The 25591-nt window shown below is 42.7% G+C and overlaps 1 protein-coding gene across 13 annotated transcripts in view; it reads left to right on the top strand.

Moving 5' to 3' along the window:
• The window catches only part of PRUNE2 (prune homolog 2 with BCH domain), a 137388-nt gene extending 112185 nt beyond the window's left edge, over positions 1-25203 (top strand). For 4 of the 13 annotated variants that reach the window (XM_077935984.1, XM_028748230.2, XM_077935986.1 and 1 more), the window contains 8 exons: positions 397-499; positions 10935-11066; positions 11327-11413; positions 12260-12358; positions 15085-15120; positions 15637-15669; positions 20580-20627; positions 23821-25203. In XM_077935984.1, the coding sequence (XP_077792110.1) occupies positions 397-499; positions 10935-11066; positions 11327-11413; positions 12260-12358; positions 15085-15120; positions 15637-15669; positions 20580-20627; positions 23821-23851 (569 nt within the window). In that variant the 3' untranslated portion in view covers positions 23852-25203. Of the gene's footprint in view, positions 1-396; positions 500-10934; positions 11067-11326; positions 11414-12259; positions 12359-15084; positions 15121-15636; positions 15686-20579; positions 20628-23820 lie in introns of all 13 variants that reach the window. The other 9 variants (XR_013394598.1, XR_013394599.1, XM_077935987.1 and 6 more) reach the window with 9 other exon arrangements.
• Positions 25204-25591: the final 388 nt, after the last annotated feature.

The following is a 25591-nucleotide window of genomic DNA, read 5'->3' as shown; positions in this document are numbered from 1 at the left end:
GCTTACCCAGAAAGATCAGACTTTTTGCAATAAGGAAAGGGATGCATTGGGAACAACACTTGCTTCGACACAATGCCATCTAACCTTCCCATTAGCAAATCAGAATGAAAGTTCATTAAATAACCTATGTTGTTTAATTTCCCTTCAAACAAATTAGGAATGAAGAAGAGGTCTGGAAGCATCCTTTGTGACTTTTCTTGCCCTATGCAAAGAATAGAGCTGTGAACTTTTGGGTACATAAAACCTGCTCTCATGCACTTTCTGCTCCCAGAAAATACAGAGTGTATGCATGTATATAGATATTCAGCAGCTGTGAGGCCGACCAGGTTGCTTTCTCGAGATTGTGCAGTTAAGCATACTTTATGGGAAACAAATGCATTTTTGTTTCTTCCACAGGATACTATGGGGATGGTCTAAATGCCATCATTGTGTTTGCTGCATGTTTTCTGCCAGACAGCAGTCGAACTGATTACAACTATGTCATGGAAAACCTTTTCCTGTGAGTGATGAGGCATGAACAATGTGGTCATCATGTCTTTGAAGTTAATGCCTGCAACTGTGTTGTGATAGATAACAATCTTATTTGAGAGATAAGCTGAAGGTTTAAAAGTGACCTAAATGCATCAGAAATGTGTGTACCTTTGTCATTTAATGCTTCCCTGTGAAAGACGTTTGGTTTGTGCACATAAAGCAAAAAGAAAAAGGGAAAAAAGAATTAGAGCCCATAGATCTGTATGCCTCCTTCCTGCTATTCTCCAAGGTTTGTAATATGTCTATGCTGTTTTGAGTTAGAATCACCCAGAGATGGCAGACCAAGACCCATAATAATAACAACTCTTTTTCTCTTGCTTCACTACTGGTGATGGAATTTGTCCTAACTGAATATTTGAAGGACTATTCATACATGACAGCTCATACACAAAGCCAGTGGGTGCCATCTTCCAGCCTTTGGCCCTGGTACTTAATCATATAAGTGTTTCCCAACCTTTTTTGGGCAAAGGCACACTTGTTTCATGAAAAAAATCTCGAGGCACACCACCATTAGAAAATGTTAAAAAATTTAACTCTGTGCCTATATTGACTATATAAAAAGTACAGTGGTGCCTCGCAAGACGAAATTAATTCGTTCCGCAAGTCTCTTCATCTTGCGAGTTTTTCGTCTTGCGATGCACGGTTTCCCATAGGAATGCATTGAAAATCAATTAATGCGTTCCTAGGGAAACCGACTTCAGACCAGGTCCGGGGACAGTCTGTCCCCCGACCTCTTCTGAAGGCTGGGGGGGGGGGGGACAAGGGCTTTTCTTCCCACTGCCAGCCTTCAGAAGGCTGTTCTGAAGGCTGGCGGTGGGAAGAAAAGCCCTTCTTCCCACCTCCCGCCCCGCAAGCTCCGGGGACAGGAGGGCTTTGCTGCCGACCGCCAGCATTTTAAAAGCCCCTGCTGTCCCGGGGCGATTTTAAAATGCTGGCGGGCGGGAGCGAAGTCTCCGCTGCCACGAGGAGATTTTAAAATGCTGGGGGTCGGCAGCGAACGCTTCGCTCCCGCCCGCCAGCATTTTAAGATCGCCCGGGGCAGTGGAGAAGTCTCCGCTGTCCCGGGAAGGCAGGCGGGGGGAGCAAAGACTTTTGCCCCTGCCTGCCTTCAGAAGAGGTCCAGGACCTCGTTCCGATGCCCGGCGGCGGGGTGCGAGGTTCCCGCCCCACCGCCCGGCATCGGGGCATCGTTCCGATGCCGGGCGGCGGGGGGAGAGGTTCCCGCCCCACCGCCCGGCATCGGGGCATCGTTCCGATGCCCGGCGGCGGGGTGCGAGGTTCCCGCCCCCCCGCCCCGCTTCGGAGCAGCGTTCCGAAGCAGGGCGGCTGGGGCAGGTGTTCCCGCCCCCCCGCCCCGCTTCGGAGCAGCGTTCCGAAGCGGGGCGGCTGGGGCAGGTGTTCCCGCCCCCCCGCCCCGCTTCGGAGCACCGGGAGAAGCAATCTCCCCGCAGCCCCTTGCTTCAAAAGAGGTCCGGGGGCAGCACGAAGCGCTTCCCGCTGTCCCCGGACCTCTTTTGAAGCAAGGGGCGGTGGGGAGAAGCGATCTCGGGCGGAGCGGCGCGCAGGCGCACTGCTCGCTCCTCTTTCCGCGCAGGCGCCTTCTCTCGCTCTTTCGCCTCCTTTTCTTTCTCTCTCGATGGTCCGCCTACAAAGGAGCGAGGGAGGCGCCCGCCATGTTTGGATTTGCATCCAGCAGGAGATGCCGCCGCCGCCCCGCCTCTCCCGCCTCCCTCCCACGGCACACCAGGCAAGGTCTCACGGCACAGTAGTGTGCCGCGGAACACCGGTTGGGAAACACTGCCATATATTGACATGGAGGCTGCCTTCTCGTGACTTTCTCCTATTCCACTTGGATAGTAGAGGAAAGGAGGAATGAGGAGAATCATTTTTTTTATATAAATAATTTTTATTAATTTTCCAAACATATAATAAAAACAAACAATCAAACAAAACAAACAAAACATACAAACATATAAACATGTATACTTTCGTAATCTTATCTTCCTACACCTTGCTTCCCGGACTTCCCCATACCTCCCCTTTTCTGCATCCTTGTTTTTGCCTTTCTTCAGCAACCCTCCAACTGATTAATTAATTCACTTTCATTCTAATTTCCTTAACTTATTGTTTACAGCTGCAATTCTCTATTTCTTAACACCTTAACATCTCATTACAGTTCAATTTTACAACAATTTTTAAGGTAAATTTTAAATTTCTTCCAGTCTTCTTCCACTGTCTCTTTCCCCTGGTCACGGATTCTGCCGGTCATCTCTGCCAGTCCCATGTAGTCAATCACCTTCGCTTGCCATTCTTCCAGAGTGGGTAGCTCTTGTGTCTTCCAATACTTTGCCAGAAGAATTCTTGCTGCTGTAGTAGCATACATAAAAAACGTCCTATCCTTCTTTGTCACCAATTGGCCAACCATGCCCAGGAGAAAAGCCTCAGGTTTTTTAGGGAAGGTCCATTTAAGAACCTTCTTAATTTCATTATAGATCATTTCCCAAAAGGCTTTAATCTTCGGGCAGGTCCACCAAAGGTGGTAAAAGGTACCTTCAGTCTCATTACATTTCCAGCATTTGTTATTGGGCAAATGATAAATTTTTGCAAGCTTGACTGGGGTCATATACCACCTGTAAATCATTTTCATAATGTTTTCTCTTAAAACATTGCATGCCGTAAACTTAACACCAGTATTCCATAACTGTTCCCAGTCAGCAAACATAATGTTATGACCAATGTCTTGTGCCCATTTAATCATAGCTGATTTCACCGTTTCATCCTGTGTATTCCATTTCAACAGCAAATTATACATTCTTGACAAGTTCTTAGTATTGGGTTCTAACAGTTCTGTTTCTAATTTTGACCTCTTCATCTGGAAACCTATTTTCCTGTCCTGTTTAAATACCTCGTTTATCTGAAGGTAATGCAACCAATCTCTTACCTTAGACTTTAATTTCTCATAACTCTGTAATTTGACTCTTTCACCATCTTGTTCTAATATTTCACAGTATTTTGGCCATTTAGACTCCATATTAAGTTTTTTAGTCTCTTTAGCTTCCATTGGTGATAACCACCTGGGAGTTTTACTTTCCAATAGGTCTTTGTATCTTATCCAAACATTGTATAATGCTTTCCTAACAATATGGTTTTTAAAGCCTTTATGCGATTTTACCTTGTCATACCATATATATGCATGCCAACCAAATCTATTATCGTACCCTTCCAGATCCAAAATGTCTGTATTCTCAAGAAGTAGCCATTGTTTCAGCCAGCAGAAAGCTGCCGATTCATAGTAGAGTCTTAAGTCCGGCAGGGCAAACCCCCCTCTATCTTTTACGTCAGTTAAAATCTTAAATTTTATTCTGGGCTTTTTGCCCTGCCAGACAAATTTGGATATGTCTTTCTGCCACTTCTTGAAGCAGTCCATCTTATCCAAGATCTGGAGTGTCTGAAATAAAAACAGCATTCTAGGCAATACATTCATCTTAATGACAGCAATTCGGCCTAACAAGGAAAGTCTCAATCTTGACCATATTTCTAGATCTTTCTTTACCTCTGTCCAACATTTGTCATAGTTGTCCTTAAATAAGTTTACATTCTTAGAAGTCAGATTTACCCCCAGGTACTTCACTTTTTTTGTGATCTCTAAACCTGTTTCACTCTGAAACTTCTCTTTTTCAGCCATTGTTAGATTTTTCTCCAACACTTTTGTTTTCTGTTTGTTCAGTTTAAATCCTGCTACTTGACCAAATATCTCAATTAGTTCTAATACTCTTTTGGTACTAGTATCTGGCTGTTGCAAAGTCAATACTAGGTCATCTGCAAATGCCCTTAGTTTGTAATGTCTGGCTCCGACCTGAACTCCTTTAACCAACTGGTCCTTTCTAATCATATTTAACAAGACCTCCAGGACTGATATAAAAAGTAAAGGGGATATTGGGCATCCCTGTCGTGTACCTTTTTCTATAGGTATTTCTTCCGTAACCACATTATTTACAATTAACTTTGCTTTTTGTTTAGAATATATAGCACCTATACCGTTTTCAAAACCTTGGCCTACCCCCATCCCTTGGAGATTCTTCTTCATAAAACTCCAGCAAATGTTATCAAAGGCTTTCTCCGCATCCACAAAAATTAAAACAGCTTTCCTATTAATGTCCACTTCTAACAATTCCAAAATGTCTATAATGTTCCTCACATTATCTGACATATGTCTCCCTGGAAGAAAGCCAGTTTGGTCCTTGTGAATCTCCCCTACCAACACTCTCTTCAGTCTTTTTGCCAAAATATCTGCAAAAATTTTGTAATCCACATTAAGTAGTGATATAGGGCGGTAGTTTTTAACCTGGTTCTTTTCAGTCTCAGTTTTCGGTATAAGTGAGATGAAAGCTTCTTTCCACGATTCAGGTGCCTTTTTCCCCTCCAAAATTTCATTGCAAACTTCCATCAATGGTTGTACTAGCCATTCCTTCAATGCTTTATACCGTATTTTTCGCTCTATAACACGCACCAGACCATAACACGCACATAGTTTTTAGAGGAGGAAAACAAGAAAAAAAATATTCTAAATGAAACAGTGGATGTATGATTTTTGTGGTTCATGCTGTGGCCACAGACATGTGATCTGACAGTGAGTTTGGAGTAGCCCAATGCAAAAATCCTGAGGATCCATGTGGATCCATGCTTTGTAACCACGTTTTTGCACCACTGCGACCCTAGGCAACAGTGGGTGCGTGATTTTTTTGGTGCAGGTTGTAGCCATGGACATGCTATGTTATCTGATGGTGAATTTGGGGTGACCCAATGCAAAGATCCTGTGGATCCATGCTTATAAAAGTCCCTATTAAGGATAAAACAGACAGGATATACGAAGTATGGTTTCTTTTTTATTTACGGTATTTCTTTTTTGGCCACCTCTGTCACTGCAACCTTTGCTCTGTGCTTGCACACTTTTGGGCAATAGGGCATGTAACACACTTTTTTTCATCTGCCAAGATGTAGAAAATCAATTTTAATGTCCCTATATAAAATGCCTAGTGAAGCAGAAGGGTATTACATCAGCCACTGTATTAAGGCTAAACGTTTGAAGAACAGCTCTCTATGGGGGGGGGGGACTAAATTCCATTTTCAATCAATTGTTATTGTGGCAGCAATTATCAGTGTATAGCGCACAATGAGGAAATGAACTTTAATATATATATATATAAAACATTCTCACGTTATACTTCTTCAAAGAAGAGTATTAGGCTTTTAATGAAGGGGAGAGGAGAGATGCTGTAATCCTCCTGGCTCAGGAGATTCTGATTTACCTGCCGCGTTAGAAAGTATAGATTAAGATATTTGATATACAGCATATAAATCCAGAGATTTCCATGTCTCACTCTGCAATCCAGCCTGCTGTTACTTACGAGCAGGGAAGCAGGGTTTCTCTTCCAAACAAGCATACTGTCTCCCTCCAGCAGTACATTGCTTGGAGAAGCTCTAATTTGGAGGGGGCCTGGGGGCAGGGCTCTCTGCTTTTGGAAAAGAAATGAGAAACCTACCATTGTAAAGCAAAAGACCCCTCCACCAAACCCAAGCCAGCCCACTCTCTCTCTCTCTCTCTCTCTCTCTCTCTCTCTCCCACTTGCGTGTTTTTCGGCTGCCTGCGAGTCCCTAGAGCACGGAGAGGAGGAGGTGGTGGGCTGGAGCCTGCACGGAAGGACTCGATCATTTCCTTAACCCTCTGCTTGCCAGGAGGGCAGGGGATTCCCTGCTCTTTGTTGAGTTTGAGCAAACGCAGCAACAGAAGCGGGTGGGCAGTAAGACCCTGAGGCAGAATGCAGGAAAGCAACAGCTTCCGCCTTCCCTCCGCCCACCCGCCACCCGATCTTATTTTTGCCTATTTTGCCCCTTAGCTCCGGAGAGTCAGATCCAGGGACCACACATTCGCTCAATAACACGCACAGACATTTCACCTTACTTTTTAGGAGAAAAAATCTGCGTGTTATAGAGCGAAATTTACGGTAATATTTAGCCGTCAAACCATCTGGTCCTGGAGATTTTCCCAATTGCATATTCTGAATGGCACCCTCTATTTCTTGTCCTGTTATTTTCTCATTCAGAATCATTTTGCTTTGCTCTGAAATCTTTGGTAATCCATACTTCTTGATAAATTCTTCTATTTCTTGTTCGTTGACTGGCCCTTGTGCATATAATTTCCTGAAAAAACTTTGAAAGCAATTACTTATCTCATTTGGTTTGTGGATTATCTTTCCGTCCATTTCCAGGCTTGTCACAGTGTTCAGTTTTTGCCTCTTTTTCAGTTGCCATGACAGAAGTTTCCCACATTTATCTGCCGATTCAAATGTCTTTTGTCTCATTTGCTTTATTTTCCATTCTATCTCTTGATTCATCAATTCCATGTATTGCATCTGGTAGTACTTTATTTCCCTCAAAATCTCGTGAGACTTTGGTTTAGACCTCAATTTCTTTTCACCTTCTTTCATTTTTTCCAAGATTTTCTCTTTCCTTTCATTCTGCTTTTTCCTCTTTATGGAATTTTGTTGTATTAGGAAACCTCGCATCACGGCCTTGCTTGCGTCCCAAATTGTTCTTTTCTCCACATTAGTTCTCAAGTTTATCTCAAAGTAATCTTTCAATGCCTTTTGGGCCTTCTTGTAGATCTCCTCATCTTTAAATAGGGTGTCATTCATCCTCCATCTAAAGGTTCCAGTTGTTGTTAGTTTCATCTCCATCTTCACAGCATTATGATCGGAGCAAGTCTTTGGGCAGATTCCTACTTTTTTTATCCTTGGCGCCATACTACTAGTTACCCAAATTTGGTCGATCCTTGTCCATGTCATTTTTGCTTCAGAGAAAAAAGTTCCCTCTCTCTCGAGAGGGTTCCTTACTCTCCAAATATCGATCAAGTCCAGTGTTTCAGTCATTTCAAAGAAGGTCTTTGGTAGTCTCCCTTCCTTAGAAATTGTTTGTCTCTGTGCCTTGTCCATGTTTGTAGAAACAACACCGTTCATGTCTCCCATCATTATAATTTTGTAGTCCAAATAATCCATTAAAGTCTCGTGCAACTTCTTAAAGAATTCCGCCTTCCCCTCATTTGGTGCATATATTCCCACTATCAAAATTTTTTCTCCTTGTACTTGTACTTCTATTGCCAGGTATCTTCCTTGTTCATCTTTGAATATCATTTTAGGAGCCAATCTTTCTTTTGCATAAATCACTACGCTTCTTTTCTTAACTTTATCTGATGAAATAAATTCTTGTCCAAGTCTCTTATTTACAAGTAGTTTTCTATGTGTCCTGGTCACATGCGTTTCTTGTAGACATATTAAGTCTAATTGCTCTCTCTTCAATATGTGAAAAACTTGGCGTCTTTTTCTGGGAAGGTTAAGACCATTACAATTCCAGCTGAGAAGTTGCAGAGACATTTTGCTACTATGTGCCTGTTCCTCCAACTGCTCCAAGCTTTTGTTCCTCCTCTGATGGTGGTATAAGTCCAAATGATAGGTTTGCAATGTCTGTCGATCCTTTGTCTAGTGTTGTTTCTACTGTTCCTTTCTGCAGGTCCTCCTGATATCTTTCCAAGAACTGTTCTTTGTCTTGGACTGTTCTTATTTTGACCTTCCTTCCTGTGTAATTAAAGGATAGTCCTTGTGGAAACTCCCACCTGAAGAGTATGTCGTTTTTCTTCAGCAGGTAGACCAAATCTTTATAGAAGGCTCTCACCTCCAAAATATATTTAGGGATATCTTTAAAGATTTGCACTTGACTATTCCCAATCTCGAGGGCCTTATGGTAATGTAAGTTCAGTATTTTATCCCTTTCTTCTTTAGATCTCAGTGTAATCAGACAATCCCTAGGTTTCTTACCTTGCCTCCTGCCCAGCCGGAAAGCTGTTGTTATTTCAAATTCTTCCTCCTGTATTTCGTCTTGCCAAAATTTTAAAATGTTCTGTGTAAGGAATTCCACAAGGTTATCTTTCTCATTCTCTGGAACCAATCTTAATTTCAGATTTTTCTCCTTTCTCTGAAGTTCCAATAAGGATAAAGTTGCATCATGCTCATTCACTTTTTTTGTGATTGGCACAAGCTCCTTCTTTGTCTCATCTGCAGTATTTTTTGCACTTTCAGCAATTTTTCGTGTTTCAGAATTTTCTTGAATCAATTTATTTATAGATTCTGTGTTAGACGTTACACTTGCCGTATTCAGGTCCAGTCTTGTTGTCAAGTCATTCAGTTTCTTCGAATTTTCCGTTGACAGTTTTGTCAATGCTTCCAAAGATTGGTTTATTTTAAGCAGTGCCTGTGTCATTGATTCCATAGATGCTGTTGTAACTTTTTCCTGTCCAGCTGGTGTTGTGCCTGATATTGAGCCCCTTTTCTTTTGAGTTTGCTGAGTTAGTTTTGCTTTTGATCTAGTTGTTATCTCATCTGCTGGGCCACTCATATCCTCAAGGTCAATTCCCACAGGAAAGACTTGCAAGTGGAGAATTCCACTGTTTTCCTTTCCCTGTAACAAATTCTCTTTGTACCCTCTAGAGGGAGCATTCAATTGTATCCAAGTGAAGAGAACAAAGAAACATGAGACAAAGAACAAAGAGTCCAAAAGTCCACAGTAAAAGTCCACAGTAAAAGTTTCTGTAACACTTTCAAAAGTCAGAAATTCAACAAAGTAATTCCATCAAAGTCCAATAACTTTGTTTCAGACAAAACCCCAACTTTGTATCCAATCTGAACTGACAGTTCACTTTCCCGGTGCCTTGCTCCAGCAGCCCGTCCCGGGGTTTTGACAGTGGAAAGTCTTTTTCCTCACTTTACTTCAAGCAGGTTTACAATGTCCAATTATCCTTCCCCCCTTCTCCTGCTTACTGGGGGGAAGTTTAAGTCAGATGTCAGGTTTTGACAGCCTAAAAGTTAGCCTTCTTTTAAGTGCAGCTTTGCTCTTTCGTTGCTTTGATTGCCATGCAGTCCGGGGAGGCAGACTTCCTTACTTTATGCCTTTCCCGTTTTCAGCCAAATTTCCAAAATTTAATTTAAGTGTCCCGTTCATGTCTGTCAATCTTACTCACGGGTTTTATGGTCAAATTCCAGTTTCAGGAAGGAATCGGCGCTCTCCGTTTATGGCAACGCGGCTTCACTCCGCGGGCTGGGTTGCGACTCTCAGCACCGCGCTCACACCCGATGCCGCTCCGGAGCCTTTAAAAAGGCTCTTTCGCAGTACCGGGGGGCGCAAAAGGTGCCCGCCGAGTCTCCTTGTTCATAGGCTTCAGCGCCTGTGATTTTAGGGGTCCCCCACTCGCCGTAGCGGGTCAGACCCGAACTCGCAGAGCAGTCCTGTTTCGGAGCTCGAAGCAAGGACCGCCATTAAACGCTGGCGCCGACCGGAAGTCATATCAGAAGAGATATGCTAGCTAAATTGGAAATGGGGCTTATGAGATTGCCCCCCCCCCATGCACCTCAGCCCCATTCACTAAAATTTCTTCCTGCATCAAACTTATCATAAGTGGAGGAGCTATGGCAAAGTGACTCCTATGTCATCTACTCTTAAGTATGAATTCAGCCATTCTCTGGTTCAAATAAGGAATGGCTTCCTTGATCTCCATTTAACCTGCCAGTGCTGAAATAATAAAACTTCAGTCTCAAATGTTGACCATATTGTGGATTAAGCATGAGGCAAGTCTTCTGGTTGAATTTCCAGACTAAAGCCCTGCCACTCATTGTGTCCTGGGGTTTCTACACTTATTTTCTGACTTTTCTTGCAATGGAAGCAGGTGTAGACATTTCCCTGCTGTTTGTTTGAGCTCCCACTGTTCTAAAAAATAAAATTAATATGGCCCTCTTGGTTAAATATCCCACACACCTAGAGGGTATCTGTGCCAATTTTGACATGTGCCACATGTGTAGTTATTTAGCATATAAATGTAGCACATGTGGGGTTGGATTGGTACATATGATACTGCAGAAGCGGATTTAGGGTAGCATGACCAGTTCACCCACACTGGACACTGACCTGAATGTGGGCTGCAGGGGGCACTGCAACAATGATTTAGAATGGAGGGGGGGCGCTGCTGAAATATGAAAGCCCAAGGGCAGATCTACACTTGTCATTTATTACATTTAAAATGTGTTATTAAAATGTGACAGCAGATGAAGCCACCGGCAATGGGAAACTGCTGTTAAGCACTATAGAACGTTAGTTTAAAAAATGTTTAGAAGACATATGTAGATCCAGCCCAAGTCTGCCACTGACTACAGGAGCCCTATTAGTTAATAGTGAAATTTATGAAAACTTTAGCCATTGCTTATATCACAAGATTGTACTCTTTTGAAGAGCAAAGAATAGGTTTTGAACAAATTATTCATTGTCTCCCTCTCCTCACTCATTTTCTCTCTCTGTTTCAGATATGTAATAAGTACCTTGGAGCTCATGGTTGCTGAAGACTATATGATTGTTTACTTGAATGGAGCCACACCCAGGAGAAAGATGCCAGGACTGGGATGGATGAAAAGATGTTACCAGATGATTGACAGGCGGTCTGTAGCTCATGGCTTGCTTGCTTTCTATCTATTGTGTCTGGCTTGCCATACCTATTATTTGAAAGCCCTCTGCCCACTTCTCCTTCAATATACTAATATATGCAGGAGCTAGTTTCACACTTCCCACCAAACGCTAGAGAAAAAGGGCATTTGGTGTGGATGAATCCTGACTAGGGCAGAAGATGCACATGACCAAGATTTTTCTTGGGCAATATATATTGCTTTGAAGGCTTAAATGTGTTTCTTTTCAAACACAGGTTAAGGAAGAACTTGAAATCCTTCATCATTGTTCACCCCTCTTGGTTTATCAGAACAATTTTAGCAGTGACACGGCCTTTTATAAGGTAATAGTTCCAAACTCTTACAAGTGCTGAGATGGGGCCTGGTCAGAGGACCTTCTAAAGCTGTTTTTGTTAACAGAAGAGAAATAGGCAAGAAAAATGTTATGAGGGAAGCCATCAAATGGTTTATTCAAAATACCTCCAAGAGAAACTGTTACTGTGTGAAAGCTGATGGTATGCTGGTAAAAAGTGTGAGCTGTGAGCCAAGGAGTCCTTATCCTAATATTATCTCAGCAATGAGATTAGTAGTTGATTTAAGACAGGGTGTTCAGTTTGGCCTGAGAGGTCATTCCCTCCAAAACTAAGGCCAGCTGGAGACATCAGCTGATGGGGTTCTGTTCTGCATTAGGTGCACCCAGCAGTCACTCACAGGAAACTGGTGCATAGCCAAAGCATCACAATTTAATCTCCCACTCAACAACTGATGAGCAAGGGGTTAAATCCTGCAGTGTGTTCCCTGTGGGGAATGTGCTGGCAAAACAGAACCCTCCCTCCACCCTTGTGGGTCAACTTTTACAGGTGGGTGGTCCTAGGCTAAAAAGGCTCCCCACCCCTCAGGTGAATCATTACCATTTAACCTCATCCTTCCCCTTCTACAAAATGAGGGTAGCCATGTCAACCCACATTGCAGTGCTCATGTGTGGGCTCCTAATCTCCATGATGCTCCTGTAAAAACACTTAAGTATATATTGAAGATACAGTGAAGGAGTGTTCACATGTGAAACTTAAAAGTGATTGAGTCAGCTTTTTGTTATTGAACATGGAAAACTATCATGGCACTCGGTATCTTGCATATTTGTGAATGTATCTTATTTATTTAATTAATTAATGCTACTTTTGTGTTTTCAGCTCAAAATTCAGCAGTAAGATAAAATATGTGAGCACTTTGGCAGAGCTCAGTGAACTAATTCCAATGGAATATGTAAATATCCCTGAAAGTATTGTCAAGTAAGTGAAAAACAATAAGAGAATAATAATTAGAAATGTTACCTTTATGAAACTAAATAATTGCTATTTTAGGGAGCAATCTTATGCTCCCAGGAAGGTAGGCTGAGGGGCTGCTGTATCCAGTCGCCCCTCTGGGGGTGGAGAAGGAGGTGGATCCACAGAGACGTCTTTGTTACAGCAGCAGAAAGATCAACCGCCATCACTCTGGTGGAATTGGCTGGGAAACGTTAGGTGAGGAAGACTTTGGCCAAAGACCCAAGGCCCTCCCTATTGCCCTGACATACTCCCACACACAAACCCGTACAAGTGAGACAAACTACACCAGCCCTGGAGCTGCTGCCATAGTTATTTTCCCTTCCGTTGAAACCAATGGAAGGGGGATTGTTCAAAACAACAGAGGGGGAAATAAAGCTTCCTCTGTTTGTCTGCCCTTGCTGGTGCAAGACCCAAAGGGTTCAGCGATAGTTCCTTTGCCATCGACTCTTTCTCTCTCTCTCTCCCCCTGCCTGCCGCATCTCCATGGGTACCTAGTCTGCAACACGCTCCCCATTCTGATCCACAGGTGCAGTCAGGCTCCGGGGTTCAGTCCAGATTGGCAGCTCCACAACGGCTTTTTCTCTAAAATACACGTGGTCAGTTTATGAGTGTGTTTCCCCGCAAGTGTGAACAGTGTAACATGTAGTTAGCTCTAAAGCATGAAGATATGAACAGGGTAAATGAACTTTGTTGTAGATTAAAATTGTGTGCAAATGGGGGCATCACCTCTTACATTATTTTATTAGAACTGATTTTGCACAGAATCTAAGATACTGGGCTGTGAAGATGGAAGTCCCTGATTTAGATCTCACCTCTGCCATATAATTAATTAGGTGGCCTTAGGCAAGCAGCCATTTTTCACTCTCTGTCACTCCCGCATTCTTCCCAGTCTTCAAACATAATGTTATGACCAATATCTTGTGCCCACTTAATCATAGCTGATTTGACAGTTTCATCCTGTGTATTCCATTCCAATAGCAAGTTGTACATTTTTGACAAGTTCTTAGTTTTGGGATCTAACAGTTCTGTCTCCAATTTCGATTTCTCCACCTGAAAACTATTTTTCCTATCGGACTTAAAAACCTCCATTATTTGATAATAATGAAGCCAGTCTCGCACTTTGTCCTTCAGTTTCTCATAGCTCTGCAATTTCCATTTATCCCCCTCTTGTTCCACAATTTCCCAATATTTCGGCCATTTTGACTCCATATTAAGTTTTTTCACAGCCTTTGCCTCCATTGGGGATAACCACCTGGGAGTTTTGTTTTCCAGCAAATCTTTATACCTGATCCTATATATTCTCTCTCTCGACATATTTTTTTATAAAAGAAGCTAGGAGAGCTCATAATTAGCTTGAAATATGTGGAGACTTCAGATTTTGAATATAAGTCCTGAGAAATATGGTGGAAAATAAGGAAGTTCTGTTCTGAAAATATTATCTTGCTAATTGTTGGGAAATAATAAAGTCGGAAGGTGATGATAACCAGAGATAGCATGAATGTCACAAATTAGGGTGTTCCATTAATAGAGAAATCAGATTGAAAATTTGGAAGATAGCAAATTGCTAGTCTGAGGAAATTTAAAATCATAATACTTCCAAGGTTCTTATCTCTTTGGTTTCTTTGTTTCTTTTCCTACTGTACATATTTCTCTCATTGAAAAGTCCTCTTCTTTATAAATAATAGCTATGTTGCACCATGTGGAAGACCTAGATTTGGCAAGTTGCAATCAGCCTCCCTTCTCCTTTCCCTATCGCCTGACAGGCAACTAAGATGTCAGGTTTTTAAACGGACGACATATATTTAAAATGTACCCATCACTGCAGATACTAAAGAGTTGAAATCCCCTGATTAAGGTTTAGAACATCATAATAAAAGATGTTAGGTAAAGCCCAAGGAAACATGATCTGATGATACATGGACATGTTTACATTTCATCTAAAGATCATCAGTGTAAACAATGAAAACTGGGCTCTACTGAGGTGCTATCCCATAGGCTTTAAAAGGGAGGTGGAACCAAGGTAGAAAGGCATATGGACCCACTGTTATACATTAAAATATCTACATCTGGTGCCTTATTTCTGAACAGATAAAGATTCTGGAAGTGTGGCATTTCCTCTGTTTGACAAATCCTTGGACAACCATATCAGGTGTTGAAATAATCATAACTTGTTGTTCTCGCTCCAAAAAGCTGGAATAACGTACCCATTTCTGTGTGCATAGTGGCTCTGGATGTGAACATGCAGAGCCTCCAGCCAATTGAATAAGGTCCAAATGAGCATAACTGTGTGGATGCAAGTCCACATTTTGATACCATCTGCACTCACATCGGCAGCAGGTACAAAACCCAGCTTCTGCTTCCCTGTTGGTCCAAGAAGCATTTTTTCTACTGCTGCCTGAAGTTATAATTCAGAAGAGATTTTCAAAGACACAAAATCATTATTGGAATATTAATGGTATCTTGGGATTCTCTCTTTGGTTTGCAAAGCTGTTGTGGGGAAAAGAAGGCATTCCATGCCATTTCCTTCCTACAGTGGGTTATCTCCCATAACTCTACATTTAAACTAGCTGATGTATTAATAATAGGTTCCTTGTTCATTTAAATATAGAGGTGAAATACTTGGCATAAAGGTGGCAATTGCATATCATTTGACCTATGTTTTTGTCCTTCACCCACTTTTATCTTGAAAGGTATGAAGAAGACAGGTCCTTTCAGAGAAGAGTAAGGTAACACTCTTGCTCTGCTGCAGCTTGTGTTGATGTTTCTGACTGTGAGGAAGTGCGATGGGCTGACTATTACAGTCACAAAAGAACTCCCATAGCTCTGTATAATGAGACTCTGTTGATGAGTTCCATTGAGTTCGGCCTTGTTTATAACTAAAGAATGCTAAATTGGAAAAATAGGTGACTTTGCCTGCAGCTGCTAACTTAATTCTCATTAGTTACAGCACTGTTGCCGTCTTTGTACAGCAATGCATGCCACAAACACCCATGCTCTGCTACCTTTATGTGCCCACTTCCAGAGTAACTAAATATATGAAACATGAAACTGATAGGTCAATGACACCATAGGGAACTGAAGATCTATAACATTGGGGCTGAATTTTTAAAAAGCATGTACCTTGCTTGATCTTTGCTCTGCTTTTGGCCTGCTTCTGTCTTATGCTCTGCTCGCTTCTTCTTCTTCTCCTCCCCCCCCCCCCGCCCTTGCCCTGGAAACATCTGTAACTTTTATTCATGCAGACTGGATGAAGAGCTGAGGGAAGCATCAGCAAAGTAAGACAGCATTCTGGTAATCAGTGGCATTATATCTATTTCAAGGAAATAGTGCTATTTTGTACATGCCTACTCAGTACAGTGGTACCCCGCAAGACGAACGCCTCGCAAGACGGAAAACCCGCTAGACGAAAGGTTTTTCCGTTTTGGAGACGCTTCGCAAAACGAATTTCCCTATGGGCTTCCTTCGCAAGACGAAAGCCCATAGGGAAATCTCCGGGACAGGGCGTCTTGCCCACTGTCCTCGGACCTCCTCCCGCCGCCAGGCTTCGGAAGGCTGCTCTGAAGCCGGCCGGGGGGCGGAGAGGTTTTTTAAAAACCCCGGGACAGCGGAGGACTTCTCCACTGTCCGGGGCGATTTTAAAATGCTGCCGGGCGGCAGCGCTACCGCCCAGCAGCATTTAAAAAAACCCCGGGACAGCGGGGGACTTCTCCTTTGTCCTGAGGTTTTTTAAAATGCTGGCGGGCGGCAGCGAAGGCTTCTCTGCCGCCCGCCAGCATTTTAAAATCGCCCCGGACAGCGGAGAAGTCCCCCGCTGTCCCGAGGTTTTTTAAAATGCTGGCGTCTTCCCCTTTCTCCCCGGACCTCTTTTGAAGCAAGGGGCGGCAACGGGGAGAAGCGATCTTCTCCCCGTTGCCGCCCCTTGCTTCAAAAGAGGGGAAGGCTGGCGGGGGGCGAAAATCTTTGTCCCCCCTGCCTGCCTTCCCGGGAGGGCTTTTAAATCGCCCCGGACAGCGGAGAAGTCCTCCGCTGTCCGGGGCGATTTTAAAATGCTGCCGTGGGGGGGGGGGAGCAAAGACTTTCGCCCCCCCAGCCTTCTGAAGGCTGGCGGGGGGGCGAAAATCTTTGTCCCCCCTGCCTGCCTGCCTGCCTGCCTGCCTTTAAAAGCCCTCCCGGGAGGGCTTTTAAAGGCAGGCAGGCAGGGGGGACAAAGATTTTCGCCCCCCCGCCAGCCTTCAGAAGAGGTCCTGGACGTCTTCTGAAGGCTGGCGGGGAGCGAAAATCTTTGTCCCCCCTGGCTGCCTTCCCGGGAGGGCTTTTAAATCGCCCCGGACAGCGGAGAAGTCCTCCGCTGTCCGGGGCGATTTTAAAATGCTGCCGTGGGGGGGGGGGAGCAAAGACTTTCGCCCCCCCCCCCAGCCTTCAGAAGAGGTCGGGGGACAGATTGTCCCCGGACCTGGTCTGAAGTCGGTTTCCATAGGAACGCATTAATTGATTTTCAATGCATTCCTATGGGAAACCGTGCATCGCAAGACGAAAAACTCGCAAGAAGAAAAAACTTGCGGAACGAATTAATTTCGTCTTGCGAGGCACCACTGTAATGTGGGACGCGGGTGGCGCTGTGGGTAAAGCCTCAGTGCCTAGGACTTGCCGATCGTATGGTCGGCGGTTCGAATCCACGCGGCGGGGTGAGCTTCCGTCTTTCGGTCCCAGCTCCTGCCCACCTAGCAGTTCGAAAGCACCCCTAAGTGCAAGTAGATAAATAGGGACCGCTTACTAGCGGGAAGGTAAACGGCATTTCCGTGTGCTGCGCTGGTGCTGGCTCGCCAGAGCAGCTTCGTCACGCTGGCCACGTGACCCGGAAGTGTCTCCGGACAGCGCTGACCCCCGGCCTCTTAAGTGAGATGGGCGCACAACCCTAGAGTCGGACAAGACTTGCCCGTACGGGCAGGGGTACCTTTACCTTTACTCAGTAATAATCCCATTGAGTTCAATGGGATTTATTCCAAGGTTGGTGTGTATCATTGAACTCTATGCACTTATCACTAAGCTCATTCAAAAATCACAGCCACACTTCATATCCTAAGCCAGCTTTCTCCAACCCGATGCCCTCCAGATGCTTGGGACTACAACTTCCATCATCCCTAACCACTGGCCAGGCTGGCTGGGGCTGATAGGAGTTCTCACCCCAAACACCTGGAGAGTACCAGATTGGAGAAATACTTGATAAAAATAGGTCCCATTGATTTGAGTGAAACATACCTCTTAATCAGATTTGCTGTGCTGATAGCTTGGAAAATGGTCCTTAAATAAACTGTTATTTTTACTTGGATTCCTTGTTGACCTTTGTAAACCACACACACACACAAACACACACACACACGTTTATACTTATTTATTTAGCTATGCAGGCTTCTAATATAATATCTGGCAAATTGCTTGAAAATAAATACTTTGTAGGAAACCAGTTGATCCTGTTCACAAACTCTAAATCAGACTGAGCCACCTGAAGATCATTGGGAATTATCTAAAGAGTACATTCTCACTGACCTCCAGGCCCGTCTTTTGTCATAGGTAGTCATCATGTGGTTAAGAGAATATAGCATAGTATTTCTTGTCACAAAGCCACAGATCATTAGATTTGATGCTGGTAACAACCCTGACAGCTCTTATGTTAGAGGAAGTGGTTTGGCTATGCTTTGGCTGTCACAACTATTGCATGAGCTTTAGAAGCCTTTGTTTCTTTGAGGGTAACTAATGATGCTGTTACAGAAGCTGTGCGGATCAAAGTCTACCTTTCAAAAGCATAAGCGGCCAGAAGATTACTTTATTACACAATTTTGAGCTCTACCGCTAAGTTCTAAAGCTTGTAGTCACTTTGAATGGTGCTTAGAACTGGAGCGAAGCCAGTCTGCAATCCTGTTTATACAATGTAATCCCAGTAACCCCAGCACCATTCATGATGATTACATATGAAGTTTCCTGCATTACATCAACAAAGCTGGCTCCATGGTGGTTGGATGTATTTACAGTGGCACACAGCCACCTCCTATTATTGTTGATGGTGCTTTGCCACATCTGGCCGGGGTAGCTAATATTGGTACATCAGCACCTGAGATTTATAGAGGGAAGCGTAATATTTTAGTGAATAGAAACTTTTTGGATGTAGCACATAGCCTTTTTTATGCATGCTTACCCAGAGCTAAGCGAATAGAATTCAGTTTACTCCCGTGTGGGGGACTCCCTGGTCCTGAATGGGGTAACTGTGCCCATAAAGGACCAAGTGCACAGCCTGGGAGCCATTTTGGACTCACAGTTCTGCATGGAGGTGCAGGTTAACTCTGAATCCAGGGCAACTGTCTACCAGCTCCATCTGGTATGCTGGCTGAAGCCCTACCTGCCTGCGCCCTGTCTCGCCAGAGTGGTACATGCTCTGGTTATCTCCCACTTCAACTACAGCAATGTGCTCTACATGGGGCTACCTTTGAAGGTAACTCAGAAACTACAACTAATCCAGAATGCGGCAGCTAGACTGGTGACTGGGAATGGCTGCCAGGACCATATAACACTGGTCCTGAAATATCTACCTTGGCTTCTGGTATGTTTCCGAGCACAATTCAAAGTGCTGGTGCTGACCTTTAAAGCCCTAAATAATGACCAAGGGTCTGGAAACCAAGCCTTATGGGGAATGGTTGAAGGAGCTGGGTATGTTTACCCTGGAAAGGAGAAGACTAAGTGGAGCTATGATAGCCATCTTCAAATATCTCAAGGGCTGTCACGTGGAAGAAGGAACCAGCCTGTTTTCTCCTGCTCTGGGGGGTAGGACTCAAACCAATGGTTTCAAGTGACAAGAAAGGAGATTCTGACTAAACAGCAGGAAGACCTTTCTGACAGTAAGAGCTGTTCAACAGTGGGATGGTCTCCCTTGGGAGGTTGTGGATTCTCCTTCACTGGAGGTTTTTAAGCAGGGGTTGGGTGGCCATCTGTCCTGGATGCTTCAGTTGAGATTCCTGTATTGCAGGGAGTTGGACTAGATGACCCTTGGGATCCCTTTCAACTCTACAATTCTATGATTCTATGATAAATGGCATTGGCCCTGTATTCCTGAAGGAGTGTCTCCACCCCCATCTTTCAGCCTGGACACTGAGATCTGGCTCCGAGGGCCTTCTGGCAGTTCCCTCACTGCCAGAAGTGAATAATAATAATAATAATAATAATAATAATAATTTTATTTTTTATATTATTATTTATTATTTGAAGTTATAGGGAACCAGGCAGATGGCCTTCTCAGTAGTGGTGCCCGCGATTCCATCAGATGTCAAAGAAATAAACAATTATATGACTAATAGAAGACATCTGAGGGCAGCCCTGTATTGGGAAGTTTTAAATGTTTCATTATGTTTTATGGGAAGTTTTTAATTTTTGATGTTTTATCATGTTTTTAATATTCTGCTGGGAGCCACCCAGAGTGGCTGGGGGGGGCCAGCCAGATGGGCAGGGTATAAGCAGTGTAACAACAACAACAACAACAACTTTATTAATTAGATACCACCCATCTGACTGGGTTGCCCTAGCCACTCTAGGCGGCTCCCAACGAAGTATTAAAAGCACAATGAAATATCAACCAGTGCTATTTTTTAAGAAAAAGACGTGCCAGAACTCACCATGAACTTATAACTTATAATGGCAATGGAACCCATCTTAGAGGGGCGCGAACTGAATTCCAGTGAGTTCCAGCTGAAAAAAGACCTGGGTATAACCATTAGTAGTAGTAGTAGTAGTAGTAGTAGTAGTAGTAGTTGCTACTACTACTACTACTACTTCCAGGCAACTGTCTATAGGAATAAGTTGTTAATGTATTTAACCTTGCATACCCTTAAGACTTTTTAAAGTGGCTGAGTCCAATGGGATAGCCATGTTAGTCTGTTTCAACGAAAAAAGTGTCTTCTGGCATCTTAAAAACAATCAGGTTTATTATGGCATAGAGTTTTGTGGGTTCAGCAGGGAGGGCAATTCTTTTTGCCTCTATAATCACTTCATGCAGCTGAGGAAGTGAACTTGGCCCACAAAACTGTATGCCTCGCCTCAATATATTTCTTATGTTTAATATAAATGAATTACTTCCCTAACTGTCTAAAAAGAGGGTTGTGTGTGTTTTTTACTACTGTTCATTTCCACTTGTCTTCAGAGCAAGCTGTCTTTCAAATGAGCCAGAAATAACTTCAGTCCAGCAGGAGTAAGAATTTACAATTAATTATGGCATTATATTTCCATTTTATTTCATGATCATGCAGTGTAAGAGACACTGAAGAACTGGGTAAACTCCAGGTGGTCTGTTCCAAATCCATATACTTACATGGTGTGTCTAGCTAGCTTTTTCTGGTGCTGCTGGAAAATAACTCATTATTTTTTAAAAATGCAATGGTACACTTTTAAATAATTCACGTTTTAAAGTGGTGCACTATTCTGTGCTGCCCACATATGGGAAAGATCTCCAAACATCAGGTTGAAATGGTAAACAGGTTAGTCCATGAAACTGATCTGATTGACTTATAGAACACAAGTAAAATGATTTGCAGCATTCATATACTTTTAATGACGTCTTTCTAGAGTCTACCCAGTCCTCCTTCCAAAGTCTTTTCCATCCAGGTCTCTTCCCATTTGCCTGCATTTGTAGTTTGAATATCAAATTCTTTCTTCAAAAAAGCAGATGCATTTTGCATGTTTTGAATTTCATTCTCTAGTTCAGGAAATAGCTCTCCAGAATAAACGTTTACTTCTCAAGGTAAATATCAGCAATAAGAATGCACTTGGTTGTAGTTCTTTATTCCACATTGATATAGGATGGATAGGATAGGGTAGGGTAGGGTAGGATAGATAAGATGTCATACTGTAAACAAACCAAAGGTCTAGGCGGGCCCTAGTACAAGAAAGTCATCACTAAGCACCATTGAAATCAACAGGACAGATGAATTGTAACTAATTAAGACCCATTAATCTCAATGGGACATAAGCACAACTTGCTTTAGGGTTGTAAGGTATAGATTCTTCTTGCTTCTCATTTTTGACAATGCATATAAATTTGTATTGATTGAATTGGACACTGGTTTTTGTAGGGAGGGTGTGAATGAAATTTTTCTCTGCATCTTTGTAAAGTTCAGGCAATACTGTATTGGTCTGAATATAAGCCTCACTTTTTTCCCAAATTCCGACCATGAATTCATACCGTGAAAAGTTAAAGTGTGGCTTATATTTGCGACCTTATGGTATGCAGCCAGGAGCGCGGGGCAAACAGCGCCAGGAGTGTGGCAAAGCGGCGCCCACCTTGTGCATAGTCCCCCGCCCTCTCCCCCAAGGCCAGGAAGGGGAAAGGCCGCCGGCAATGCAACATGGCTCCCCTCCCCCAGGTATGCAGCCAGGAGCAGTGAGGAATGGAGCTGCTTATATTCAGGTATTTTTTCTTTTTTTCTCTCCCCCCCCCTCCAATTTTAAAGGTGCAGCTTGTATTCAGGTGCAGCTTATATTTGGGCCAATACAGTATTTAAAAAGAATGGGCATACCATTCTTGTTCATCACTGATTATCCTGGATGACATTACATCTGGGAGTAGTTCATAAATAAAGACTACAACTCTTTCAGACTACCAGAAGAGTAAGGCACTAACTCTCCCCTATATATTGGTTGCTTTGTTTCTACTGGCTTGTGCCATAACCTCTCCCCACTATAAATTGGGGAGCTCATTACCTTGTCTGGGTACCTGCATACATTCAACATAACATTCTACCATTGCTTCTCTTTTCTCTAGTGGACACTATTTCTTTTTTAAAGTCCTCCTTTACAGTAGCATCATAAGGAGAAGTGAAAAGGGATAGCCAGAAACAACCAAACCACACACACACAAACCACATGTGTAAAAATAAAAAGTTGAACACCATACCCTCCAACATGTTGACTCCCAAAACTGGGACACACGTCTTCCCGTCCATGCCCCACATGAGTCATGTGACTCATGCAAAATGGATGGTCAAACCATCACACAAGTGCTATAAAATAGGCAGTTACTCACTTTTATTTTCAGAAAGGTAACCTATTTAGACTGGCTGATATCAGATTTTTCAAGCTAAAGGGTTATCCCAGCTACTTTTTGGGATCCCAATATGGATACAAGCATATAATAATGATTTAGATATGATACACTCAAGTTTCTCGAGACGTATCTTGGGGCTCTCAAGTTCAATCAAGTATGAGACGATGTGTGCAGAACTAGGTATACACATGATGGAATATTGGGTGTGGTCCAGCACTATAAAATATGCATTGCCATTTCTGTTGCCAACCTTCGAGTATGCTCTCTGACTTACTGAAGGACTTCTATAAATTCAGAGGGTTCCAATTCTTACATAGCAAAATCAGATCTATTGGTATTGACTTGGAACCCTTGTATAATTCAAGTGAGCAATATATCATAATATTCAATCAAGATTAAGGGACATTGAAAAACAAAACATTGAGTCAGCTGTAAATAAAATTTGCTCCCCCTAGTTTTATGGTTTAAATCCAACAAATAACAGGGTCACCTATATTTCAAAATTTATAATTCCAGTTCAACGCATGGCCCAACAGAACATTTCCCCCTCATCTTTTGTCAAGGGCAGATATTTGTACATTCCCAGAAACGATAGACATTATGGATGTTTTTTGAATGTGCCAGACACAATAGAACATATTCTTTTCTACTGTCCATTGTATAACCAGCTATGCAAACGTGTGCTATCCCCTTTTCTGGGTAGCCTAATATCATGGCACAATGAAAATATCAAATTCTGTCTGTCTGACATTGACCTGGAAGTAACTGCAAGGGTAGCTGAGTTTTTATGAATAGTATCCCTTATAGCGGTGAATGACACTATTTAGCAGGAAGAAACTCCAATGAAAACCCTTGTTATCACAAAATTTTACAATGCTGTTTATTTGTATATATTTTAAAATTTTATATATGCATGTTTTATTTACAATGCCTAATAAAGGTTTGATGAAGTAGTAAGTTAGTATATCTATGATCTCATCAAGTATATTTACATTGGTGTTGCCATTTTAATAAAACTATCCATCACAATATTACCTGAGTAATGTTTAGGAGTACTGAAATGTTGTGCATGTTTTATTCCTGTTCAATTGCATGTTTGTTCTTTTTGAACAGTTGACTCAAAAGAGGCTCCTGGCATGATTAGGGCATTCCTGAAGAAGGTGGGGAGAGCATTTTAATAGAGCCCAGAAAATGGTTGGGGTGTCTGGCTTGGGCCATGGGACAAACGCTACTTGGGACTCCTATGAATGCATCCTGCCCTGTGCTCTTTAGAGGAAGATACATATGCACCAATAAATATATACCGTACTAAATGTTTTTTTCTTCTTTTATTTCCCTAAAGGATTGACATGACAGTGAAAGGAAATCCCTAACTTCCTTGGCAAAGTGCAGAAGAGAATTTTCATTTGTTTGGTGTGCCTGGGCCTTGAGGATGGGGACAATTTGGGTTTCTCATTTGAGCACAATCCTCCAGGAGGGCCCCTGTGCACCAGCCTCATTTCTTTTCATGAGGCCTGTTGGTGCAAGAAGAGTTCCTGGTAGATTGCAACCTTTGTTCTCTGATCACTCAGTGCCATTCAGAGTTTTCTGAAGTAAAATAAAAATATATATGGAGGGCTGCTACTGCCAAATAGGCAGCAACGTGTAGATTCGTGCATTACCTTCAGACGTGTTGCCTGCAATATGCATTTTCCCCCAGTTCTGAATTTTGCCATCAGTGTGCCTCATCCGTGATTCTGGACGTTTGATTTATTGTTCCATTTTGGCTTCAGCGTATTAACATATCTGTGCCAAGTTACATTAGAAATGTTAATTTCTCTATAGCAATGCCCCAGTCCAGTGGCTCCGGTGCATTGGGCTCAATGGGCTCAATTAGGCATGCAGAATTCTGTGCAAGGAGAGACTCAGATTGCTACCTTCCTTGCTTTATGAGAGAACAAACACACATTGCTTCTTAGAAGAATTTGGCGAGCTTGAACTCACATGGAGCGTTACAAGTGCTTCAGAGACTTCACTGATCTTGGTTTGCCACCATTAGCTATAATTCCACTCCTTTGTTCCCCAAAAATTCTTAGTATTTTTCTTTCTTTCACTATATCTCAATAGCAGGCACTATGTAGGACTATTCTTGATCACAACAGTGCCATGAATAACAAGGATGGAATGTTTTTTTCTTAATTTTATGTGTTGTTAAGGAAACAGGAAGTCCCCAGAGGAGGTAATGCTTGCAGAAGCAAAGGATACTCCTTGTATGAATGAGAATATGTATGGACCTCGGTGAAATCCCAGACTGAAAGGATGCAGGGAGAGAGGCAACATATGCTGAGGTCATCAGATAGTATGCTAAGATAACAGCCCCAAAGAGAAAATAAAGGTTCTCTTTTAATTTGATTGCGGTACCAGTTGTCATCACTAACAAAGTACCAAATTCAAAACTTCATGCTAACTAAAGTACTGCACAGTAACAAACACCCCTCTGTTGAGAAGAAAAACCCTAGCAATTCTAAAACACACTAGTTTATTTTCAAATGGTGGTGACAAATTAATTAATTTGCCAGACTGAAAATAGAATGCTAGGTGTGGGTCTTATTTAATCAAAAAGTGGATGCTATTAGACATAACATGTTCATAGTAGCTTTTTGTAATAAATTTAGTCACTAGTTATTATCATCTTACTCCAGAAATATAGCTTCAAGTAGATTAAATTAATATCCTGTATTACTAATCATTTGTCATTAGTCATCTGTAGTCGTTATGACAGGCAGGGCTGGTAGTGGTTGCCATTATCTCCATTCACATATAATTCACATTCACCTTGAACAATACGTTGTTTTATAGGGAAGGGACCAGTCTACTGTCCAACATGCAAGGGGATGGGTGGCAGAAAGAGGGAAGCTGGAACCTTCTGTGGTCCATCATCAAAGCCATCACTGTTGGCAAGGGAGTTTCCCCACCATTTTAAAATAATTCCAAACCATTTTCCTCATATGAAGAGTGGCAGCAAGTGAAGAGGTTAACCAAGGGACACTAAATCTTCCTATCTTTGGTGAGTCATGTTTTTGGAGTGTGTGTAAAGCTTTGTACCCCTTCAGTTGTATCTGCAGACCATTTAT

The sequence above is a fragment of the Podarcis muralis genome, chromosome 11 (genome assembly GCF_964188315.1).
Source record: "Podarcis muralis chromosome 11, rPodMur119.hap1.1, whole genome shotgun sequence".
Lineage (NCBI taxonomy): Eukaryota > Metazoa > Chordata > Lepidosauria > Squamata > Lacertidae > Podarcis > Podarcis muralis.
Note: the sequence above shows the minus strand (reverse complement) of the source record. Positions and strands in the feature narration are given on the sequence as shown.